Raw genomic sequence first — 26,819 nt, 5'->3', positions numbered from 1 at the left:
GCTGCACAGACAGAGGTACCAGGATATCAGTGTGGTGTGTTACTGCCTTGGGAAAACACTAAACCCAGCTAAACAGCAGAAAGTGAAAAGAGTGAGAGACAGGATTAAATTAATGCTCTTCATGAAAAGAAAATTTGGAAAAAAAAAGCTTATATAACATTTATATAAATGCTTTGTAATTCCTTTTTAAAGTTTTAAATCAGGACAGGTCTGGCTTGTATTTTCAGAAACTTAACACTGCAAATTTCTGCTGCCTGACAGCAGGGCTGTGTAGTATGCTCAGTTATACTCAGTAGTATCTCAGTTATACTCTGGGCAGGGCTGATATGGGAAAAAAAGATAATTCCACCTTTGTTTTTTGTGTAGGTGAAGTGCTTGGATTAGAAAACATAAAATCTAGTTTGTGCTCTGCTGTCCTGTGAATGAAGACTGATGGAGGAAAACATCAAAATCCAGCTACATCTTGCTGGTTACATGTGACATAGTATTGAGTTTGTAGCTGGTAGAGAAATTTCTGTCATCTTGGCAATTCTGGAGATGGAATGCAAAGTTACATGTGGCAATTACAGTGCAACAGTTAAAACATGCATTACACTTAAAACCAGTAGGTTTATACTAAATAGGTTTTTTGCTGTGGCTTTTTCTGTGCTAGTTGATAGCACAGGATGTGTGGTAGGGTGCAGAATTTCTTACAGTGAAACATGAGGATAAAATGGGGCAATAGACTCCTTGCTGATGGCATGGATGCTCCCCTTGCCTTCCTTAGAGCCCTGCTTTGTGGTCTTGTCAAAATGTCACCAGAATTATAATGGACCAAGGCATTGGGAAAAAAACCCCCAGCCTTTAACAAAGCTGAGCTAGAATGTTTTATCAGAAGTCAAAATGTGTGTTAGTTGTATCACAGGGATGAACAGCTGATTTTGGCAGTTGCCATCAGATTGGTGCTTCCTGTTTACAGGACTCTGAGTCTCTGCAGAGTCCTGGGAATCCTTCCAGCTGGGGAATGCCTGGCTTAGACAGTGAGTGCTGTTTAAACAGCAGGTGATGAGCAAACTCATGTCAGATGTGCTTCTCTCATCCTTTCTCAGAGCCAGCTTACTGTGGAGAATGTGCAACTGCTGGTTGAATCAGAGGTGAGAGAAATGAAATAGAGACTTTTTGTAAATGGAATGGGCGCCATATCTTTAGTCAAAGAGTGCAGAAGGCTTGGTTCACAGTTAAAGAATGGTGTTCTGTAAACACAAGTACCTTCCAGACAGAAGAAGGGAGGATTTTGTTACTCATCATTCCTTTCAAATGCAGCCAAGTTTGTGTTTGTAGACTCTAATGTAGACTTAGAGTAAATATTTGTGTCATCTCATTGGCTGGAAATCTGGGCTTTTAACAGTGGCAGCATTACCAATGATGCTTTAGAACTTCTTATGAAGTATTAGAGAATAATGAGCTGAAAGACATAGTTGGAATGTGATATTTGTTCTTTCCTTAGCAGAGATCTGTTTCTCTATTCTTGCATTTTTAAACTGCACTCAGTTGAGCCAAGTCTGCAGCAAGGTAATAGCAGAAGAATAATGCTAACACTTTCTCTTCTAGAAATGTAGTGTCAAAATCCTCTCTTCTGAGCAAGACTTTGGACAGCTAAGAATCATAGAAAATTAATTTCCTGATTATTAGTTATGCTAGCTGGGAAGGAAAAAGCCTCATACTTCACTAGTGACAAGACTGTGACTGGCATTGCACAGTGTTGTAGTTACTTTGTAGTACATTAGAGTTTCCTTTGGTGCTGCATCACTCTAAGCTTTGTAGTATCCTTTGTGGTTTTCTAGCAGAGGAAACAAACAATGGAAGCATTATTATGCTTCTCCATGACACAGAGAAAAGGATTTCAGAGGAGAATGAAGTGATCCTGAATAAACACAACATGGTGATGTTCCACAAGGATTTGTATAGGTCCTCCCTATGCTTCTCCATGCCAAAAGCATTGGGATTTTATTGGTCTGTAGTATCCTCAGTTATTTCATTTCTTAAAATCTTACCTGTAAAGTTTTAAAGTGCAGGTGTTTTCTCTTGCAGCTCCTTTAAAAATTCAATGTAGATGTTGTGACCTAATGTATCATGACTTGAGACAGCTTCTGCCTAAGCATTCACCAAATAATGGTGCATGAAATTAAAAGCAGGCTTCATTTAGTGCTTATTATATTTGGAGTTTAGTGGGATACATAGCAGAAGCAGAGTGGCAGACAGCTTCACTTCCACCACACTCTGCACAAGCTGACAGTCCAGTGGCCAAGGTGATCTGTAACTGTTGATCTGAAAAAGTCAGAATTTCACTCACACAGTGCACAAGAAGGTTTAGAATTGTTTAACTGCCCTCTGTTCAAACTGGGGGATGCTGAAGCACTTAATTGGTTGCACCACACCACAGCCAGTGTTTAGACCCAAGTTCTAAGCCTTTGAAAGCTGATGTAAACAATGAAGCTGGTAATGGTTTCTCTGCTATGGAAGAGTGTGAATGTAGAACATCTGATGAGCAGCTGGTTCATCCTTCAGCTCAGTAAGTGTAAATAAAACACTTCATTTACAGCTTGGTGTTGAATCTGTGCTAGGATGGTTCTGTGCAGTAACTACAAATGGGGAAAATAAGGCACAGGATCAGAAGTGAACAACTTCATTCCCATGGTCTGGAGAGACCAATCTTCATCACAGGAGAGCTTTAATTTACAAAAGATGCCAAAGACAAAGTGTTCTTCACCTGTAACTGTAGCTCCTCCAGAGCAAGGCTGAATGCTGAGGCCATTATTTGCTTTAACACTTGCAAAACTTTCAGTTCTGTCCCTGATCAGCAGCTGAACCTGAGTTGTGATGTTCAGCTCTGGCTGCTCTTGCAGAACTTGATGGGATCAGGGAATGTGGAGTAGCTGTGATGACCTGCTTGCTTGTTTTTGAGAGACCATTGCTACAGATTAATAGCATACAAAATACATAAATAAAAATGTAGTGATGCTTTCTGTATGTCACATAGTAATAACAGAGTAGTTGAACTTTGAAGGAGAGAAATGTGTTTTGTAAAATGTACTTTTGTGACTAGGGGAGGTAAGGATTTGACCAAAACTAATGAAATATGGGGTTTGTTTGGTTTTGTCTTACCCCTTTTCTCTGGTGTGGCCAGTCAGTGCTAACATTATTAGTTAATGCTGCAGTTGGAATTTTACTTTGGATCTTTCATCCCACATTGCTCAGTGGTCCTGCCAGTGTAACTGGGAAAGGAACACTGGGCTTCATGAGACTTAAAATGGTATTTAAAGTCCCAGGTTTTTGTAATTTTGTCATTAGCAAGTTATTAGATCAAACATTTATCCAGCAATTCTGTTTTATTGCAGTGGAAAACAGTATTTTTGGGTATTAGGCATGTTTTAACTAAATTTTGAATTTGTACAGAAAAACCTATTTTTCTGAAAAGTACAGAGAGAGCAAAAATGCTGTAGGAGGAGGGAGCCAGATCACTTTTTCTTTCTAATGAGAAACCATTGTGCCTTTAATATACATGGCAGTATTTTAGTTCCACTTTTTCTCCTCCTCTTGAAATACTAATTAAATGTGTATAGAAAAAAGTCATTACCTATATTGTTATTTTTTACAAAAGTCTGCTCTTTTGTTCTTTTTCTCAATGGGTTGGCTGTAACAAAATGACTTTAGAACTAAATTAATGAAATGTGTTCCTAACCTTTGAATTCACAGTGTTTTGAGAACAGTCAAATTAACTTGTGTGCATGATACATGGATTCTCTTTAGAAATAAAGTATAATACTGCTTTTGTACCATTATTTTTACAGATTCAGTGATGAGTGCATAGCATTCAGCTGTCTGGAATTTTGCTTACTGTAGACTTACTTATTTGCACTGTCTAGTTTGTTAAAATACACTCTTTAGCATAATTATAATTATCATCAGTAGGTCCACATATCTAGAAAGATCCTTGTTTGAAAAAAGTATTATATTTGAATCCCTCTTTTAACATTTTTGAAAAATTACTTGAATTGAAAAATAAGTAACTTTTAAACAATATGCTTTTCAGCATGTATTTAATTTGGCTTAGGGTCTGATTTTTAAGAGCAGAGAAACAGCCTGAATTTACTGTAACATAGAATATTGTAATATTATTAGTGTAGGCAACTCGTTTTTGACACTTCTTAGAGGTTGATTCTCCACAACTTAGGCAGTGAATTGGAGACATAAACTGTATTGTTGCTGATTTTCCACTGAGATGATTTAGCTGAACTTGCTGCTGAAGGCATCTGGGATGGGAGAGGGTGGAGTCACTCAATTTGCTTCTGATGTGTCTGGGAATGGAGGCCTTCAACAGCAACAGGGAGGCAGGGTGGCCGTGGGTGGGAAGATCCTGAATCTTTGCAGGGTAGTAGTGCAAGTGACTGTGTTGTCATTTGCTGCTTGTGTTTGCAGATGGAGACAAGAGGGATGTTCTCTTTCAGACTTCTCCCACCATGCCAGAATAATGCTCATTCTGCAGGTGATGGTGAAATGGTGCAGAAGATCAAAAGGGCAAGCAAGGCTATGTTGTTGTGTGTAGGAGGGATAATGTCTCCCATCATCCTTGCTTTGTTTGCATAACACAATTTTTTAAGGACATTTGGTTCAATGTTTCATTCAAATTACCTGCTAAAAGTCACTTTAAGGAATTTTATTCATCTCACACCAGTAGAACTGTTACAAAGTTAGTGCAGTGTGACCTGGTTTCATGTGGCATAACCAACATTTCTTTTTAGTCCAAAGGCACAACCTGTGTCATTCTTAAAGAAGTCAGTGTCTTGCCCATCTGTTGTGTTTTATGGGTGCTGAAATTAAGACTTTTATCACACTTTTATCAGGTGCACTGCTGTTAAGTTAATCCTCTTCTGGAGTTTTGCAGTTGCAGTAGGGTGGCAGTGTACTTCAGCAAAGGCTGAATTAACACAGTCAGTTTTCCAACTTTTGAATGGTCTTCAAAGCCTTTGAGTTTTGTGAACTGCTAATAAAGCCTCCATGGTGCATAATCATTGAAGGAAGTAATTTGTTCAGAAAACAATTGTGTACGTACTTAGGGCAGTGTAATAGACACCATGTTTAATGTCAATAAATAAATGCCATTTATGCTGACAGAATTGGGGCTCTCAGTTGTTCATGTAGGGGTTGAGCATCTTTTTGGATGAAGTTGTAAGCTGAAGACTTTGTCTTATGTGCTTGAAGCTCAAATTTAAAATTACTTATTTACACCCTTTTTCAAAAAAAACCACTTGCTTTGAGTGATTGTTTTTCTTTTATTCTGTGTTTCACTGAAGATGAATATTTTGCTCTTGCAAAGAAATCCCTGTAAAAATGGAAGTTTTTTGATGGAAATGCAGTGTTACTGTTCTGCTGCAGAGCCTCTACAATGAAAGAAATGTACTGCTAAGCCTTGTGAAATTTCAAAAGACCATGTAAAAGTTACTCAGATTGCTGACAGTTCAGTCAGTCATGATGGCACATTTGACAAAAATACTGGGAAAATGATGAAATATATAATTAGCTTATTTACAGACTTCCCTTTCATCTCTTTTTTTCAGAGTGTGGGAGAAACAAAATCCCTAAAATAAGTGATTAAACTAATGGAAGCATTTCTAGAACAAGACTTCAGTGGAACCAACTCTATAAACTATAATCAGTAGTTGCTGTCTGGTATTATGTGCACTCATACAGTCCCAGTGTTATACTGTGCCCTTGAACACACTGTCTGCTGTGAATGCTGTTTGCTGGCTGTCTTCTGATGAATTAGAACATTTTTAACCATTCTAATTAAAGAAATAATTAATATTTTTCACTAGAACCTTGGAAGAATCTTTCACAGTTCTTGAAAGGGAAGGAGAAACTGCTTATTAAAAAAAAAACCTGAGCTTTTTCTGTCTCTTTGCAATGACTTTTCACCACAACTTAGAGAGCTTGGACTTTTCACCATGGCTTAGAGCCTAAATCATTTGTGCAGTTTAGTGTAAGATTAGGTCTGCAGACCAAGTTCAGGTAGGGGCATTGTCTTTGAAGTGCCTGATTTTGACTTGGGTGGTAAAACTCTTCACAACTTTCCAAGCTTTGTGTTTCTATTTTAACCAAACATATTTTCCTGTTTTATCTACTGCCTTATCATGGGCTGGATTCTTGTTTCACAAGGACTTGGTCACAGTCAGTGAGTAATACAGGAGGTGTATTACTAGGTGTAACTAGTAACAGTTCTTTCACAAAGCAAGTGGCACTTTAAAGATAATAATCTGTTTGCATTAGATTAACTAAGATACTACTGTTTATTAAGCACACTGCATTTATTATTTTCCTGCAATGTGGGCTTCTATTACAGTGGCCACCTTGCATCATTTTTCAAGGTGGCTGCTCTAATGTTTAGAGAAAACACAATAAAGCTTTTAGTTTTCCTTATGGTAATGCTCTAAGTTGTTTTTTATTGGGCAGTTTTGTTGTTATTTGCATTAAAGGAGAAATTTTAATCATACAAATAGTTGTCGGCAAGTTAAAGGAGGCTAATGAATGGCTCTGCTCTAAAGTTCTAGTGGCTGGCAAATTACAGTGCCTGTACACTAATTTATTTAAAAGAAAGAATTGAAAAGAATTACATTAAATGGCTGTTGCAATTGTATGTTCAATTTTAAATGACACTATAGTGCAGATGTGTAACTAGGATGGGGCCTAATTAATGAAGCAAGAACTTCATTAATTTTGTGGCTTAAGACATTTTAAACTGTACATGAATTATACCATTGTTTCCACATTTAAAGCAATAGGAATCTTATTTCAAATTGTAAACCAGAGAAAAAATACTTAGGCTTGGTTCAGCTATCTTAAAAGCTTTTCCAGCTTCTGATAGAAGACTTTTGTATCCTATGTCTTAAATTAACAAGACAGGAGCCACTGTAAAAAGGATGTGCTCAGGTTTTTCTGTTAATATTCATCAAACAGCAAGGCAAACAGTACAGCAGCTGCATGATGCCTCTGTACAAAGGACTTCAAATTGGCAAAAATGAATAAACTGTAAAAATGACCTAAATTTGCTTGATTTTTTAGGTATGTCTTTATATAATCTATAGAACAGAAAGAGCTAAATATTGAGTCACAACTTTTTTTCAACTTGACACTTTGTTTTTCATTATTATATTTTCCTTGATCCATCCAAATTACATTTGAGGTTTGCACTCATAAATATAATTTTTAATGTTTTTGTTTTATTCCATGTAGCTCTTCATTTTTTTGATTGCTGGTGAATTAGTAGATTAACATTCCAGAAAATTATTCCTTTGAAACACTAGGAAAAAGAGAACCCATGCTTTTGTAAAAGCACTGTTTGATCTGTCAGTCTTTTCAACCCTTAGTGACAAGATTAAAGGGAAAAGGCAGAAAGTCAAATTAAAAAAAAAAAAATGCCCAAGAAAGTATTCCTATTGCAAGTAATTCTCCCCAATGATTTTTTCCAGGTTCACCTTTCCTAGCCAATGAAGATGGTGTACTCGGAGGTGTGATTGTTCTCCGCTCCTGCAGGTGTTCAGCAGAGCCTGAATCCTCACAGGAAAAGCCAACTTTACTAGGTAAGGAATTCTTCCTCATTTTAATTTAAAATGAAGGCTGAAATGAAATCTCTGTGCGTGTTTGAAAGCCACAGAGAAAACAGAATGGAATTGACATTGAAATAATAAAAATCTAGAAGGTGAAATAGGGAACAAACAAGACTAATATTAACATAATTCCAGAAAAGAGCATGCTTTCTGACTCATTATTTCTAAGCAGAATTGCCATTCAGAGGATTGTGTGGGATCCTTCTAAACCTATGGCATAGATACAATAGTTGCTTGTGGCGAGGTGGGATGTGTTCCTCATAGGAAAAATTGCATTTACAGCTGGGAGTAATGCATGTAGCTGTTTGCTGCTTCTCAGTAGCTTATTTTTGAAAAATGCTTTCTAAAAAGTTCTTTTAATCCTCCTTTTTGTATAAGAAAATGTGTGAATTTGGAGAATGCACTGAAAATTTGTAAGGAAAGTTGTTTATGGTTGTTTATTCTTGGTAATTGCCAGGAAAATCAGTTTAGATAAGTCACAGTTACTATTTGCATTTGCACCAAACAGAACTTTCTGCTGCTCATACTGAAATCACCTGGACTTTGCCTCTCCCAGTAGCTGTCTGGCTCCAAAAGGGCTTTGCATCCCTGTTTCTGTCCTGGAAGCACAATCCCTCTCTTGCTGCTTTATGGCAGAAAAGTGTATTATGGAAAACTGTCCTGTGGTTTGTGTGGGAGGAACAGATGGGAACTGAAGGCTGTAGATATGAGCAGAACAGGGTGGAAATACAACCCTGAGACATTAAGGTCTCTCTAAGGGAAGGAATTTGGGATTGGGGGCATATGAATTACTTCAGGATGACACTTGTGCCATCTCCTTTCCTCAGATGTGCAGCTATGTGCATATTTATTGGGTCACATTGACCTAAGTTACCAGAGTTAAAGTGTTTTTCCTTTATATAATACTCTGCTTTATTATTATTTACCCATTTGTGACATTATCTAGTGCAACAGCATCCTGCAACATAAATTCTATCCTTAAAAAAAGTTAAGAAAATGAAAACACAAGTCTGATTAAGTAAGAACAAACAAGATCAATGTAACCTTCAATTCCTGAGATTTGGAAGTGAGAGAATTTTTTATATTCATGTAATGGTTCTCATTCATGTAAGAGAACATATTCTATTAATGAAGATTTGGCATTTTCCCCTCAAAAATTAATCTATAAAATCCCCATATATTGTACATCAAAAGTAAAGACTATTTGTCCATTGATTTTTGGTTTTCTTTCCACTGAACTAACAGAGATTAATTGTAACACAGTACTTTTTCTGTACCATGGAAATTTCCTACCTTATAATGAATGCAGAGATAGTACACAATTAAACATATGTAGTATTTGTTTTGTTTGGACTGAAAATAGCTTGGTTAATACTGAAAAACTTCATGTATAGAATAAAGAGCACTCATGTCTTTGTTACAGGGATCATCTTTTTTCTTTCTTTCTAATATTGAAACAAATGGCAAGGAAGTGACTTGTGAAATGGTTGAAAATATACTTGTCTGAAGATATTTCACATGTAATTTAGAATTTTCTTTATAGTTCACTACCTTTAATGGCTAACAATAACTAAGGTTTGTGCTAGTACAGGCTACTTTTGGTAGTTTTCAAAGGCAAATATATAATACTTTGAGGGTATTTGTTCTAAACTGTTTCCCAACTTCTCAAAATTGAAAGATGGGAATTAAATTAAAAATAAATTAAATTTATATTAAATTAAATTAAAATCAATTAAATTGAAATTAATTACATTTAAAGACAAATTTTAAATTTGTCTTAAAAAAAATGCTTTCACTGGGAGTGGAGCCTTTGGGGTGCCATGGAGAGGTTGGCCCCCTCCAACACACCCTGATTGTGCTGGATATGTTTCACTCTGTGAAAGCTTTTGATTCACCTTTGGTGGTATCAGTCACAAATCTGTTCTGGGGGAGCAGAGCACACACCTCCATCAAGTTCCTTTTTCTTTTATGATGATATCTGCACATCTGTCAGAATCTTCAAGTCTTGCTGGGATCATCTAACATTTGATCTCCTGCTCTGGTTTAATTGCTATGCAAGGAGATGTGGTTCAAAGGATAAGTGTGCTCAGCAGGCTGTGACCTTCATCCTAAAGGAACATGAGGAAAGGTTTTAAACCCATCCAGGGATGCCTTTTTTGCAGTATGTGAAAAAGAAATCTGTGGAAATGTCTGTTCAAGGCATCTTGTGTAATTCATGTAAGACACCTCCCATAATCCAGAGAAAGAATTTGTGCCTCAGTGCATTTTGTTAAAGCCTTTCACAAAATTCTGTGAAATGCCTTAAATTCTGATCAGCTATTTTTTTTCTTTCCCCCCTTCCAAATTATGGACTTTGTGAATACAAAGGAAAATGACCATGACAGAGAGCAGGAAGAAAAGAGTGTGGCAATTTATAAAGCTCCACTGAGAGAGAGCTGAACATTTGAATAATGTGCTGTCTGAATTTTGTGTTGCAGCTGAGTAGGAGTGTGTTTGTGTACATAAAGATACCTGCATATGTATCAGGCAATTAAAGATTACTGGAACAGGCTGTTTAACAGCTGATAAATCTGAGCACTTTGAGACTTCAGGACAGGTCCTTTTTGCTTCTTTACCCTGGACTATGCTAGCAGCAATTCAGACTGCTACACAGCACCTTACTGGATTACCAGACATTAACAATACTTGTGAGCAGTGATTAGTTTTCTTAATCATTATCCCTGCAAGCATGGCAGTGCTTTAGGGTATCTAACCCTGATTTTCTAAATTAGCTGTGAGTGCAGTACCAGAGAGCTGATGTTGTTTATCTGGTGCTGGAAGTCCAGGTAATCAGACCTGGGACTGCTTTGCTAAGGATTTCTTCATCTTTCTTTCCTCTCTCACCTTTAGTGCTCCTTACACTCTCCACAAAGAAAGGGAGTGTTTGCATCTGCTCTTGTAATTCAGCATACTTCTGAATCCAAGACTTCCTCTAATTTTGCCAAAAATCTTTCTTATTGTGCATGTTACTCTGTTTCCATCATACATCTCTCCTCCTTTTTCTGCAGGATAAGTTTGCTTTTACCAGATGTCTTTCCTGCCTGATCTATATCTTCAATTCCCATATTGCAGATTTGACTATTTCTGCATGTTTGCCTGTGTCCTGCTTGGGATACAGGCTATCAGCTGAGCCACAAATCCCCCTTTACCTGTTGATACTAGGTCACTTGGCTTTATGCTTTTGGCTGGGTTCAAGGCAGGCAAATACAAGTTCTGTCAGCTTTTTGTGATGGGTGGAAAAGTCCACTGCTTTAGAAGTTGGTGCAGTTTTTAACTGCAGGTGGAGTTGATGCATTTCTCATCTTGGAGGCTCCATATCATTGAAGTAACATTCTCATTGTGGTTCATAGTCCTGCAGTGTGTGACTGTGAATATTCAGGAAAATCTTGTTTGTTTGATAGCTGTTTCTTTTGAGATTTAATTGCTCTGGTAAGTAGTTTTTGGTTTTTATCCTTGCTATATTTGTTCCTCAAGACACAGTCTTGTTAAATTGCATCTTGTATTTTAAACCAAGACCTTTTTGTAACTTCTTGCATTTTCCTTTCTAGTGGAATTTCTGTGGAGCCATACAACAGAGAGCATGTGTGTTGGATACATGTCTGCACAGGATGGCAAAGCTAAGGTAAGCCATGAGGAGTAGGCTGTAATACAGTTGGATTACTGCAGAAGCTAAGGAGAATTTGAATTAATGATAATGAAATAGATAAGAAATTTCTTTCTCTAAGAGAACAGAGGAAGTAATGGTTGCATAAGCAGTTAAATGTGTCAATTGATTAGGCATTTCTAATTTCTTTTTTTAATTGCAGCAGTTAACAACCCTATAGTAACATATGTTCCATGTCAGATTAAGGTGCCACAAACACATGTCCATTCCCTCTGTACTCAAATAACTTTATTCATCTTGATTCAGTTATGCTGGTACCATATTTTTCTGTGGGCATCTCTTTCTTTGGATAAAGCAATTACACCATCAAGGAAGATATAAAACAAACTTCAAACAAGTTCCTAGAATACCCTCTGTGATAAATAATTCCAACATTACCATCCATGTTTTCAGTTTCTTGGGGCCTTATACTTGATTTTTAATGAGAGAAATATTACATTTAATTTGAATTTAACAGTGAAAACTGGAAAATTCTTTCACATCATGATCAAGCAGTAGGGATTAACTAAGTGGATGAGCCATCCATTCTTGGGAAAAGAGCATGGAAGGGAGAAAAAGGGTAGTGTAGCAACTGGAGCATTTAGAAGAGATGTTTGGAGAACAGGAATCAACATGGGAGAAGCTGCAAGCAGAGACTGTAATGGTTTCTGTAGACATTCATGCAAAGATGGTGATGTGACCAAGGTAACACAAGAAAACAAAAACATATATATATACATACATATATATATAAAAATACATACACATATACATATATATATATACATATATATAAAGAAGAAAAGCAACATCAGATATTTTACACAGCAAAACTGGTATAACACTGTTTCAAGCACTGGAAGGGATAAGTTCATCTTTAAGATGTAAAATGTGTGAGAAAATAAAGACAAGAATGCCCCAGAAAGACAAGGAAGATAACAAGCAGCTGATGAAGGAAGTGCTGGTAGAGGTGTAAGTGAAGCATTTTCTTCACTTTTGAATAACTTAGGTGCAATTCTTTCCAGATAGCTATACATGGATGAGAATGTGGTTTTACTACTTTTCTTAATATTTGTTTCAGATTTAGTTGAAAAAAAGTACAAACTGAATTTAAAAGCTCAGATTGAACTGAGTGGAACTAAAGCAAGTTCAGCCACAGATGTTCTAGTATTTGCTAGTTAGCTTTAAAATTGTTGTCTTGTGTTTGCAGTGAAAGAATAACTGGGAATAAAGGATGTTAAATGTTTCCAGTGTGCACACCTGCCTCTGACTTACACTCTGAAGCTCAAAATGTTATTGTTTCTTCCTGGTAGTGTCTAATTAATAAATAAATGCTAAATATGAAATCTGTCTGGCAATGAGTATTAACATGACAGTGCCATGCCCAGAGTTGCTTTCCTACTCACAGTTGCAACATTTGACATCTGGTGTGCATTGTTTTCATACTGCTGGTAAATTCTCCAGCTGGTAATACTGATTGTGCTGACAGACACAGCTGCTCTTCTTGGATCACTTTTAAATTATGTTTTTGACCTTCACTGAAGAGTTAATCCCCCTCCCTTTCTTCCTTCTTTGAGTCTGTGGCCACAAATGCTTTCCAGAGAAAAACCACAAACGCTTTTGCTGCTGACTTCTATTGATCAAAAAAAGTCTTCTGTCATAAAAGCTGGAATTTTGTTCTGCTACAACTAGGACTAAGTTATAGATGGAAAACTGGGCTTGAAATAGAACACAATGTATTGCAAGTGAAAAAAAATCTCTGTTCTTTAATAGAGTGACTGTTTTGCTACAGTTAATTTTGAGTGCTTGCCATGAAAGAATAATGGGATAAGAGTTCATAAAAGTATAAAATATCACTTGTTTATGAGGACCATAGCAAAATGATTAGGCAGCAGCTTGTAAGGAAATATTTGCTTTCCTGTTTTTCTGGGGTGGTGAAGACCTTCAGGTTTTATTTCTTTCCTCAGTCTAGGACTTGAGTTTTGTTCTTAAACTGAGGGGTTGTCACAGTGCCTGATTTTGAACTGGTTCAGTTTTTTACTAGACTAATATTAGAATCATATAAAGAGAAAAGGAGCCTGCTTTACTATCTTAGTGTGATTCTTTAGGCATGGGAGGTTAGTGCAATTCATAATAGGAACTAACAAATGGTGGTTCTGAACACCAGCTGGAAACTGTGGAGGTGCAGAATGTCCTTCTTACAAGGCAAACACAGGGTAGGTGCAGCTCACCTGCAGACACTGGTGTGCTCAAGACATAGAGCACAGTTATCTGTCAGCAACTCCTTAAAAGAGGAGTGGGACAGAAAAGTGGAATCAGAGACTTGAAGTGGTTTGTACAGTGTGACCTGCTGGTGCTTCTGGCTTCTACAGCACGAGCTCTCCAAGCACTGCTTTGGAAGTACCCTTGCACCAGGGCTTTGTTTGCTCCCTGTTTAGGCAAGACTGGGTTCTGCAGCTGGCCACTCACCTTCAGGTCAGACTGCCTGAATGTTGGCTCACCAGTACCAAGTGGCTGAGCCTGCAAGAGCTATGCACTAATAATGGCTTGATTTGAAGCATACTTTCTGGAAAGGTGTCCAGATTTTATTTTTTTTTTCCTGGAAAAGTCATCATTTCCTGTTGGATTAAAGTGTTTAGTTGAATGTTGCTTTAAGAATCCTGCACAGCCTTGCCAGATGAACTAAGTTCACACCTCATTGCTGACACAATCACCTCTGTTTGTGTGTCCTATCAGCTCTTTCTGGATGCTGGAACTATTTCAGCTCCTCCACTGCTCATAACTCTGGAAGTGTCATCTCCAGCACCTGCACAGTGGATGTCCCAGTGGCTTCCCTCAGATTCTTAGGCCACAAACAGCTAATCAAAGCAGATCATAGCTGCTTCAACTGTGCTTTTCTTTTTTTTCTTGTCATCCTTCTCAACACAAGCAGCTTCAAAATCACTTGGTGCCAGCATTTGTCGCAAGTTGGATGTGACAAATCTTTTCATCTCAGCATTTTGGCTCTTCTTGAACTACCCTGCACCAGCTGGTGCTGCACCTAACCCAGGCTGGTGCTTGGGAGCCTCAGTTATCATGAGCCTAAGGGGCAGAGACACTCTGGTTTAGGAGTTTCTGGAACCAAACCTTCCTGAGAAAATACAGTGACAGATTGTTTCAACATCAGCCTTCTTCTTTGCAAGATGAACGGGCTTCCCAAGATCTCTTGAAGCAGAGGTCTTGTATTGCCACCTCTGTGATGGTAGAATTGTCACAGTAGCTGATGCTCAACTCTTTCTATCCATTTGTGAGGCTGTTGGAATATTCTGGGCTGCAGCAGAAGTTTCTGGCTGCAGCTGTGAGAATGCATAGAAGCAGATAGAAAATACTAAGTTGTGGGTTCCCTCTGTATTCACACAGCTCCTCTTGTAGCAGTAACTGCTGCATCCAAAAGGTTATGACTTCTAGAGTGAAGGACTGGGGGATTGAATAACTGCATGAACTGAGGAGATTTTTTTTTGTTATTGTGCTATTGACTCATAAATTACTTGCTATGAATTTAAGCAATTATTTCTTTTTCCAGTCCAAATGTTCTTTTTCTGAGATGAGATACTAGTTGGTCTTCAGAACAACCTTCCAGATGCTTGGGGTTCTTATGGATCCATAATAGATCTAACAACTGTTCATAGCATCAGCTAAAAAGGTCACCCTGTTACCAGAACTCTGACTTCTTTAACATTGATAACTCTGACCCATTGATAACTCTGCAGGGTTCAGTTGTCATTTCATATTTTCCTGAACTGACTGGGTTATGTTCTAACAGCTGATGCATTTTTGTTGTCACCACTGGGGAAGTAGATCTACTCTAAGGTGTTGCTTCTTGCAGCTCTGTCCATACTGTCGTGGATGATGTGCAATACTTTAGGTCTTAACAGTTTATGTAGCATTTGGTAGAGCAATTTGAGTGTCAGTTTGCACAAAGGGCTTGCAGACCCTCTGCCATGTAATTTGGGGTGGGAAGAAATAATTCCTCAATTCACCCATAATGTGATTTTAGATTAAAGTGAGGAACAGGAAGGAAGGGTGGTAATGGTTAGGTTGCACAAGTTAATTGACTCTTCTTGGTTACAAAGACTTCATATCTTCTTGTTCCATGTCTGCTTGCTCAATGGAGGATGCTTCAAAGGAAAATAAATTCTTCAATCTCAAATGAGAGTGCAGTGCATGCCTGCAATGCAAGTTCTCATACCAACGACATCTCTTGAAGGTTCTGGCTATGGGTAGGCAGCCTTTCCTTGATTTCATGTTGTGTATCTGTGCAAAGTCAGACAGGAGCCCTTTATTCTCAGGCAGGGTCTGCAGAGTATTTGTTTACTCAAGCCCTGCAGTATTCTGTATGCAGAAAGTGTAAGTGGCTGGGATAGTTACTTTTTCCTGAATCTGAGCAGTGTCTTGTCAGGGTGATTGAGAGTAGTTGCTGGTGCCTGACTTTTCTGCTTGAAGATAGGTAATTCCTCACTTTGTTTTCAATGGTATTTGAAATCCAAGTCCTTTTTTCCCAGTGCAAGATCCAGTCTCAATACCAGCAAAATGCACTTTCGGTAATTTATTTTGTTTAAGTATTTGAAATCATTTATCAGCTCACTATGTTTCTTAGTATTTATAAATCTGCTATATGATCTCTATAAATACTGCAAACTTTGGCAATTACTGTAAATGTTGCAATATTTTTGAGTAGTAGTTCAGACTCATAGGTTTTAGTTCTTCTAACAGCTGGATGACTTAGACAGCAAATTTAAAAAGCCCAGTTGCAATATTGAACATAATCCAATTCAGTTGCCAGTTTAAATCTCTTTTTGGCAGCTGTTCAGTTACTATAACATGAACTGCTAAGCTTTATGTTATGGCAGGTTTTAATAATGCATAAGCTACATAAGCTGTTCTTTCCATTCTCAAATGAACCAAATTCCCAATGCTTTGCAAGACATAGTGCAGCATTAGTGGGGAGTATTGCATATTGCTGTGTTTGCAGCAGCTCCTGTCCACACCAAACATTGTGGTTGCAATGTTCAAACAGAAATTTTTATCTTTGACAGCTAATTTCATCTGCCACTATGAGCAAACATAAACATGGTGGACAGGGAGACCATCTCCAGCTCACTTTTCCTGTGGAGATGTAAGCTGTCATCATCAGATTTACTTGCCTTTACTGACATTGTAAAATTTAGCAGAAGTCCTTCCCTCTGTGTTTGAAGTGATACATGTGACAAACACTGATTGTAGCGATTGCTGTTGGGTTTTCTGAGGATGAGCTTCTGTATTTGACTTTGTGAGTGAAAGGTCTGTGAAAGCCCTTTGTCAGGAGAAGGGCAGCTTTCCAGTGCTCCTTGGGTGAAGAAACACATCTTGAAAGTATCCTAATTCTAATTTGAAAATTAGTGGAAAAATTTACCAAGCCTGTTTAGTGAGCAGAAATATGAAGTCAAATAATTCAGTCATTCATTTCAGACTACAGAGACACTCTTTTAACTTCATGAGACAGGAGAAGTCTATGTCACTGTTCTACTTATTTCCTTTAATCTTCATGCTTGTCTGGAGACCGGGGAATCAGTCAGAAATTTTCATTTGAAAACTACTCTTTGCATCCAGTTCTCTCATAAAAAAAGGTTTTTCTGTTTGTTGGAAACGAATAGAAACCTATTTGTGCTAAGATACCAGTTAAAATGTTTGGCTTATAGACCTTCATGGAAGTTAACTGGTTCTGATATGAGAAGAGAAATTCACTTTTTCGGTTGGGCTCTTGCATAAAGCCAGTAGTTCTGGAACTCTCCCTGGATTTGGCTGAGAGAGGGGAAGATGGGACTGTGTGTGCAGCTCTGCAAATATAAATGCAATAACCTTAGCACCTGCAATTCACAATGATGCAAATCCCATTTGAAGATTCCTGACAGGGTTTTAGAATACCTCTACAAAACCCTGGGATGCTGAGCTGATTAGATGATTGGTTGGGATGTGTCATTAGGCTGTCTTGATACAGGTATGAGTGATTTAATTAGATACATAAATAGTTTATAGTAACATACTTACCCACAGAATGAATTTGAGCTTGGAAAACTGTTAACTTCATAAGCAACCTGTATGTAAAATCATTATTTTCAGTGCAGTGAGACCTGAATTACCCCATCACTGTGTCTTTCTGTTGTTGCTCAACAAGGACAATACTCTGGATCCTCTCTTTCTATTTGTTTCCCATTTTTTTCTTTATTAAGGTTTCACCAAACAAGATGCACATGGCATTTTCTGATAGCAGCAGTTGCCAGTATTTACTGGGGCACCTTCTCTTCCTGTACTACAGGTGTACATACAAACCATGGTGGAGGAGAGAATACCAGGAGACAGAGCAGCAGAGTTGCTGCCAAAATGGGCTCTTAACTCTTAATTTATTTTAGAAAATAAATTCAGAATGTGTGGTCAGATGGTTCTGATGGTGGAAGTGTGTACCCAGCTAGAGGGCTCCAAATTTCTAAAGAATATGTGAGTTTGGTGGTACTCTTTTTTTCAGGGAGCAAAGCTGTAGAAAGCAATTTCCTTAAGGATATGGTACCTTTGGTCTTTCATTATATTTCATCTCTATAGTGTAATGAATGGAAAAAGGTTGTTTTATAAATTATTCTGTCTAAAGCACATCCTGAGTGTGTAATAAGAGTGCTAAACACATGAAGTACTCCCTAGATTTGCTTAAGAACTGAATGTGCTGCCATCTGGTAGTTGTACTCTGTCCTCTTGGCAGTGTTTGATTGATTTCAGCTTTCTCATGCAGCACTGTCCCTTGGCTGAAATTTTATATATTCATTTTATATTGTATTTATGCTTTTAATGAAAGAAAAATTCTCTAAGTTGCTGTGAAAAACTGATACTTTTATGTGAATAGATGGAGGAGACTAGTTCTTTAAAAGAAAATATTTTTCATATTCCTTGGTCTCAAGGTTTTTTCAGAATCCTTGTCTATGAGACATGAAGTAATAGAAGCCAAAAAGATGAAACCATATATTGTTCCTGTAGGTGTTGTATTCCATGAATTCCAGAAAGAGCTATTAGTTTTTTAGATAGGGAACTTTGCAGTGTGCATCAGAAAGCACTGGGAGGGAATTACATTCCAGTGTCTGCAGCACTGGGGTTGGGATCAGTAGTTCCATGATGTCGTTTGGTTAGGAGGGAAAGAGGGAAACCCTGAGTGTTTGGATGGCAAGAACACAGAGCAAGAATCAGCATCAGAAGATTGGTTAGCTCTTCTGGGCTTTATAGAGGGGTAGGAAGCAAAAGATCAAATGTTTCTTCCAGCATTTACCTTTTTTCCTGTGGAACTGTGGACAAGAGGTTCCTCCTTGAAGCTGCAGCAAAATTCTGCAGTTGACAGACTGGTGTCCCAGGTGTTGGTACCCCATCTCCTACTGGACCCTCACCAACCTTGCTTTTCTCTGGGAAGGCAAATCAGAATATTCTTGGGACTGTAAAATGCCTATATATGAAGCTGAAGATGTGGATAACTCATCATTCTTAATCTACCATTCTTTGACGTGCACTTTCCTCAAAGAGAGTCTTCTGTGGAATTGAGTGGAGGATTAATTCAGGAAAAATTTTTATTTTCCTTTTTCTTTTTGTGGTCCCAGGCACAATTTCTTCCAGGTGTGGGTTCATTCGACTTGTAAAGCTGACAGACTAATTGAGTTCAATTAAAACCTTTCCAGTGTTCTTCTTTTTTGTTTGCTTTTTCATTTTTAAGTTTCTAGACTCTAAACCTAATTGACTATACAATCTGGACTTAATGTAAAATATGATGTTGGGATATAAAAATGTAACAAATTTACAAATAAGTACTGTGGTTAATTTAAAAATATTCTGTGTTCTTTGATGTTTCTTTTTATTTACTGGAGTTTGTTCATATGGTTAAGAACAAGGGAGATATAAATGTAAGAATTCATTTGGGAGTTTTCTACAGTTGTCTTGACATAGCAATGTTACCCTTTCAAATAATTTATTAAGTAACATCTTAAACATTATCATCTTAAATCTGTCTCAGTTTTGTTCTACACAGGGCAGCCATTGGTGAAAGTAATAATAAGTAGTCCGTGTAAACCAGATCTGTATTTACTCCATCACAGAAAGTATGCAAATAAACAGGATGCAAGTAAAGGCTTTAAGAAATGCTTTGTTATGTGTGGTTTCAGTGTTTCTGTAAATGGAAATCTTCAGATGCTGGTGCACAGTGGTTTGGGGTCTTGTGGATGGGGAATGTGTTCCTCCTGACATAGGAAATGAGGTTTTCTGTAGGAAATGTGGTTTGGGTGGCTATTTAAGCATAGATACTTGCTAATGTATTAATAGATAGTGACCACCTGCTTATTCCCTCTTGTACATTTTCCTCCCCTTGCTCAAAAACTCATTAGGATTAATTTACTGGTTTGCTCTGATTGCAGTACCTCACTAAGCAAGTAGCATTCTTCCTCTGAGGAAGAAAATTTGCTACCATGCCCATCAAACTGTGCTCCTTTTATACTGTCATCCTTTTCATTTAAAAATTTTTACAGACCTAGGAAAATATCGGGAAAATATCATGGATCTGTCAGTCATAGAATAAAAATACCTTTCTTCCACTTGATTTTGTTAATTTAATTTTTTTTTTTAATTTGTGAAATGACATCTACAGAAAAATTGTCAGTTACATTTTGAGGGAAACTGTAACAGATTTGAACAGATTATTTGCTTCTTGGAGTGGCAAATCACAATTGTAACTGAAATTGTTCTGAAAGTAGGAATATGTTCATATATCAAGCAGGAAAACAAGAGATCAAAGTTTTAGCAATGAAATTAAAACATTGAAATGTTTTAAATTTAATCTTATTCTGTGATTTAACTGAAAACAAGGCTACCTAAGTGCAGGCAGCAGGATGCCCCCCTTATCAAGAAAGGAATTAAAAGAAGCTGCTCACGACACAAAATGTTTCTTCAATGTAATGAGCTGAGTTTAGAGTCTCAAATCACTTTCTGCTCAATTGATGCAAATTTTTCTTACTGAACTTTTGCATTTGTACTTTTTATGACAACCCCTTAACAATGTTAACAAACATTCCCTCATTGCAAGTGATACATTTTGCAACTACTAAATCTTTTAAATGGGATAATGTATGTACAAACAAATATGTGCTGGGCTGCACTTAAAGGAAGCTGTAGTTTCTAAATGCCAGCAACATTATGTTGTAAGCTTTATACCATAGTAGGAATCATTTCTAGTTCCTAATTTAATAGAACATGAGCAGTTTTCACAGTGTAAAAACATGTGCAAAGGGTGATAAAAAGTCATTACTCTTAACAGCGAGTCAAAGTATCTTTTCATAAGCAGATGCTTTTGCCCATCAGTAATAAAACATACCCCAGTATATAAAGGATAATTAACAGATTTTTAGGGTCACTGAGTTACAATTCAGTTATAAACTGGAGTCTTGGGTACACAGACAAATGTACCCACTTCTGGCTGAAATATTCCAGTGCCTTCTCAAAGGCTTTTAAAACTTTCTGTGGAAAAGATGCCTATTGGCAGAAACACAATTGTTTCTTGGGTTGATTTATTTGGTGGCTGGCAACGGGAAGCCTTTGGAGTTTTTTAGGTGGATGTGTAGATATTTTATGCAGAGAAATTTCTTACTTGCATCCTGATTATTGCAGTAGCCTTATCTTCTGAAGTGTTAGTTTGTCAAGTATTTAATTCTGTCTGAGGTTTCTCAAAGGTGTATTTCTGTATGTGGTAGTAAAGACTTCTGAATCACCCTAAGAAACAGACCTATAAACCATGAGATGCCAGAAGTATTTTCTTTTGTCTTCACTCTGGATATTTCTTTCTACTTTCAGTGCATTGATTCATCCAATTTGCCTTTTCTATGCATCTGTCATGGTCTTTCTCTTCATGTGTTAAACATTAATGCAAACAAAATAGAAAAAGACTCTCAGTTGCTTTTCAAGTTGCTTTGTAGTTTGTCCTCAGACTTCAGTGAGGGAACAGCTTAATTGTTCAATACTTACAAGCTTACTTTGTCCTGCATAATTTTGCCTTTTCTCAGTCCATAATATTCTCTTGACTTTTCCACAGACTCACATTTCAAGACTTCCTCCTGGAGCTGTGGCAGGACAGTCCGTGGCAATAGAAGGAGGGGTTTGCAGGCTGGAGAGTCCAGAAAGCAGCTGATTCTTCACTTCATTGCAGAGAATGTGAATGACTCTTTGTACAATAAGGTTTTTTTTTTGTGTTTTAACAGATGTTGGAAATTCTGCTTTTGTTTTATACTCCGTATTGCAACCATGTGCACCACAACTTGAGACAAGTGCTGCTGTAGTTTATGTTCTCACTCTGTGAATGGGGGTTGTATGCATGTTCATTTTGTCTCACGAATAAAATAGGAACACTCCCCAGTTGTGCAAAGATCATGTATAATTAATGATTGCATTTTCATTTTTCTCTGTTGAAAGATAACCAAAAGTTAAGAAAAAAATAATTTAAAGATACGGTCACAATTGTCATTCATATTCTAAATTTAAAAGTAACAGGCCTTTGAAGTGGCTTTATAATTATGCAAAAAATTATTATGGTTTCTAAGTTTCTTAGTGGTTTAAAGAAATCCAGAGGTGATTTAAACATAAGTTGTTTATTTCCTCTCCAGTAAGGAGGATTCTTTTTTTGTTCAAAGAATGGTTTCAGTGAAACAAACTAGAGCAAAATTAAGGCTCAAATTGTTTTTGAATAGTCTTATAGGTCATATCTGTGTTCCCAAACCAAGATGTTAATAGCTCCAAGCTGTATGTATTGCAAAAAGCTATATGAAGATAATGTATCGTTACGCAGTCTTTATGTATAATGGAATATTACAGTGTAAATAAGAAAACAAAGTTTATGGAAAGATTCAATATTATTCTTCACTTCTGCTTTAAATCTATTTTTAAGAGAGGTACAGAAATGAACATATTACTGGATGGGAAGTGCAATGTGTATCAAGTGGCTGGTGGGAGGTCTGATACTGAGCTTTCGTGTTGGTAAAGCAACTTCCTCGTGTCCAGCCGCAGCATGGGTATTTATAACTGTGTGTAATATGTATGTACTGTGCAGAAATTTACTGTAACTCTTTTGATACCTTGAACAGACCTGCAGTGTAAAACAATGTAATCCTTGTCTGCCTCCTGAAGCATTGGCAGCTGAACTGTCATTTGTCACCAGTTTGGCTATGTGAGCCAGGTTGCCCAAGTCCAAAAAGCGAGTTCTGACATGAAACCTTCCACTCAGTTCTTTTTCCTTCACAGCACTGGCAGCAATAGAAGACTTTTGTAATTGATTCATTGTCCTGATAAGTATGCCAAAGAGAAACTAAAATAGTTCATCCTTTTCCCTGGTGGATATTTGATAATTCTGTTTTCAGAAATAGTGGATGAATAGATATTCAGACTGTATTTGCTTAATCAGGCATTGTACTTGCCTGTTTTGTAATATTGTGCCTGCCTATAACAGACATACTTGACTGATGAAATGGTTATATTGATTGTAGTACCAATCTTTCATGGAAAAGAATAAAATTTTTTTAATGGCCTGAGTTAATTTTCACTATTATACTGCAGCATACATTGAGAAACTGTCATCTGTGTATGGTTTTTTAATTGTGACCTCAGTGTAGCCCTATAGTTGAAGATATTTCAGTACAGTTCTGTAAAAAATATAAAACAGCAGCTTTCCAGATTGCACAACAACAGCGTGGAATGTGCCTGTCTTGAAATAGTTTGTGCTGAAATACAGTGCTTAAAGTTGGATCCTTAGTGGTACCCTCGTGGTGTGAGGAAGTGAAGGACCCTTCCCTGTGTAGTGAGTAAAAAATTGAACATCATGTATATGGGTTTGTAAATAGCCAAATTTGAAAATGGCCTTGTTGTTAGAAAAGCTAAAGGAACAGTGTTGGCCTGCTTTTATTCTAAAAGTGCTTTTCTGTACTGACATCATATAGAAATTTTTACATAAATTCACTCTTTCATGCCATTGTAAAATGTAAATTCATAAATGCTTGATTCCCCTTACTTGCTTAATCTCTCTTTTTGGAGGTTTGGATTCCAGCATAGGATTTTTGTAGTTTGTTTTTACTTTATTTTTGTATCTATACAATACTCCAATCATTTTTTTTTCTTCCTTTTGGTGCAGAGTTTTCTACCTAAGGTACATATGAGAAGAAAACCATCTTAGCATGTATGAATTTGGTATCAGTAATTGTGAAGACTGACAGGAGCAGAATTTCCTATCAAACTCCCACTTAAACCAATGAAATATCTTACACAACTTTAATTATGCATCTAATTGTGCTACTAGCTCTATTTTGAGCTTAAAAGAGGCTCATGAAATATAAGTGGTGAGGAGGGACACTGCCATGATGTGTTCTGTAAGCCCTGAGTGTGTGGTGAGTAACCATTGCCACTGGCACAAGCAGATACAGCCCAAGAGGAAACGACACAGTGGGCAGCAATAGCTGCTGAAATTATAAAGGAAGGGTGAGCAAGTGAAATACATAGAAATAAAATTTGAATGCTGTCAATTTTATACTCAAAGACACAATTACATGTCCTAAAGGATCAGCGGACAGATTGGTGCCAGAGTAGTCCTGTTCAGTCTTCAGCCATAATACATTTTCTTGCTTAAAGTTTCTAATAGGCTAAACCAAACCTGGCAGATAATCCATTTTTACTTTGCTCCTGATCCTTAACAGCACAAGCCTGCAATGAGTGATTTCAAAGGGCTCCAGCTGAGCAAGTTATGGAAGATAGGCTTGTTACACTAAAAAAAACTTAAGAGGTGATTTGAATTCCAGTTGTTGGTATTTTTTTTGGTTGGTTGGTTGGGTTGGGTTTTTAAATTAAAAACTCTTTACAGATCTGTAGAAATGAAGACTATGCTTTTCTGCTTGTAAATTAACCTTGGGAAGTACTGTGGCATTTGAGATTTGACTGAGGGGGAGAATGAGAGGACTTGGTTTAGGAGAACTGCAGCCATTCACCTGTGAAGGACAATACAGAAAGTGCTGTGAAAACAAGGAAGCCTAAAAGAAAACAAAGTTGGTGATAAACCTAGGGTTACTAGCTAGGTTGGGGTAACTGCTGTTGTTGTTTAAAATGTGAATTAAAAGCAGAATATAGAAAAAGTACCCAAAGGAATTGTTGGTTATGGCATTACAGGTACAATATTTCAGTGGTAATTGTGCAACTGGACAGTCTTTGTAACCCAGTTTTGAGCAGAGTGATGCAGGATTAGATGGGAAGCTCTCAAGTGTGTTATGAGACTTTAATATGCTTGTTAAAGTGAAGGTTTGCAATTTAATGATTTCTTTTTCTTCCAGTTGTTATGTGAGTCGTTTACTTTGAGTCAGTGAGATACATCAAGAGTTCTGTCCTTCAGTGGTAGCAGGATTTATCTGTTGAAAGTCACTAAATTGGCCAGATTTTACAGCTTTGTGTGTGCAAATAACTGAGCACTGTCTGTCTCAGAAGGTTTGCCACTAGCAGAATTGGGATCAGTGTAATTCTGGGTGGCTGACATCCCATCCTCTTAGCAGAGAGTCATTTTTTCATATTAAAATAGGCATAGAACCTGGTTTTCAGGTCAGCTTGATTGATAGAAGGTTTAGGAGAGAATTGAAAAGTTGAAGGGAAAGTTTATGCTGTAGCTGGGTAGGGAAATAAAGGCTCTTGTTAGCAGAGTATACAGAATAAATTTGCCAGTAGGGGAGAGCAGAAATCAATGGCAAGTGATAGAAGAAAAACAAAATTATTTTGAAGGGAAAAAAAGAATAAGAGACAGTAACCAAGAAACCTGGGTTTTCAAAGAATTATATATCCTTCAGATACTATTAGGGCCTGACTTCCAAGGGATATTTGAAGAGACAAAGTATGAACTGCTCCCTTACACTTGGTTTTCCTGTGAAAGATTTGTTTTGGTTTACAGCAAAGGGAAGACAAACACAATTTCTGTGGCTTTTAGCCTCCATGTAGTGTCAGCAGAGGTTTTGTAGATTCCTAGCAGGAGGGTTGGGACAGGGCCACTGCCTCATAGCAGAGGCCAATCAGCCAAGAAATGCTGAGAACCTGTAACTTGCAGGAAATTGTGTTGAAATTTTATATGGAAGCTGGTGGCAAAGGACTCAGGTAGTGGGTCTAAGGACAGATTTTTATTACTGATTAATTAAACTTACCTCTTTTCTTTTTGCTCATTTTTTACAGGAAAGCTTGTGGGAGGTTTTGCTACTGTTTGAGCCCCCTGCTTGATTGTTCACTCTATTGGAAGATAACACAGAGATAAGGAGGACTTCTACACTGACTTTTATTGGTTTAGATTTTACAGTGACACAGATTAGATTGTACACATTCCACATAACCTGGGGCTTAAATCCCCATAAAGACCATTACCATCACTTGGCAGGGATTTAAACACAACAGATGTGTCTTGTTACCCACTCCTGTGTGCCTAATGAAGTAAATAAATTGTGTTAGCATGAGTGGCAGGTAAGGTGGGACCTGCTTTCCCTTGGCCTTGTGCCATCCTACCCTCCCTTACCTCTGAGGTCTCAGTGATTATGGTGTATTGCTGCAAATATCCACTAAGGCATAGGGATAGAGACCAGCTAAGCTCATCTTTCTGAAACAAAAAGCCTTTCAAAGTGAAATGCCATTTTCAGAAAGTGTCACTTTGGAGCTCAGCCATCAGCTTCAGTGGAGCCAGGATGTCATCCTTGAAGGTATTTGTCTTAGAGGACTTCCAACTTTATGAGTCCCTTAATGCCAATACTGAAGGCTTCAGAAATGAGGTTGTGTGAGTTGTTTTGATGACTCATTTTTTTGATTATCTGGGAATATCTATTGGGTGTGTAGGGCTCCAGCAAGCCAAATGGAAGAACCAAACCACAGACTCCTCTGGGCAAATAATCTGCTGTAGCTGAGCAATGACTGCACCAAAAGGAGCTAAAGGGCTGTTGGCACTGTTTCATAATTAGCAAATTTTCCTAAAGATGATCATTTCTGCAGCCCTGGTTTCATTTCAAGTACATGTGTGTGAATGGTATCAACAACAACCTATCAGAGCACAACCTTGGGCAAGGATTCCCATGGTACAACTCACCTGTGGCAAACCACTGTGTCCCAGGTAAGTGTGAAAAGCCAGGAAACCAGCCTGGATTGTAACATCTTCAGCATGCACTGGACCTGTGATAGAAATCCTACTGAACATAGCTTTTGGAATTTTTTTCCTTAAAATGTGAGTTGTGACTGATAACAGCCCCACAATGCAATTCTGTGTTGGAGATCTCCCAGTCCTGCTCCCTGTCAGCTTGAGATTTGACATCAAATTGTCCATGCTTGAAAAGACTGCTGCTTTTTGCAGCTAAGAGTAAACTCTTTGGTCTCTAGTATTCCACTGTGGACAGCTGTAAAGGCCCTGGCTGTGA

At 37.6% G+C, this 26,819-nt stretch overlaps 1 protein-coding gene across 3 annotated transcripts in view; it reads left to right on the top strand.

Annotated features, from left to right (window-relative positions):
* The window catches only part of TASP1 (taspase 1), a 78,958-nt gene extending 56,021 nt beyond the window's left edge, over window positions 1-22,937 (top strand). For 2 of the 3 annotated variants that reach the window (XM_077176108.1, XM_054629391.2), the window contains exons 12-14: window positions 7,506-7,616; window positions 11,231-11,304; window positions 21,449-22,937. In XM_077176108.1, coding sequence (XP_077032223.1) covers window positions 7,506-7,616; window positions 11,231-11,304; window positions 21,449-21,544 — 281 coding nt within the window. In that variant the 3' untranslated portion in view covers window positions 21,545-22,937. Of the gene's footprint in view, window positions 1-7,505; window positions 7,617-11,230; window positions 11,305-15,478; window positions 15,585-21,448 lie in introns of all 3 variants that reach the window. The other variant, XR_013181552.1, reaches the window with a different exon arrangement.
* The last annotated feature ends 3,882 nt before the right edge of the window (window positions 22,938-26,819 follow it).

This window comes from Agelaius phoeniceus, chromosome 3 (genome assembly GCF_051311805.1).
Source record: "Agelaius phoeniceus isolate bAgePho1 chromosome 3, bAgePho1.hap1, whole genome shotgun sequence".
NCBI classification, from domain to species: Eukaryota; Metazoa; Chordata; class Aves; order Passeriformes; family Icteridae; genus Agelaius; species Agelaius phoeniceus.
The sequence above is the reverse complement of the archived record's forward strand: the minus strand, read 5'-3'. Positions and strand labels throughout refer to the sequence as shown.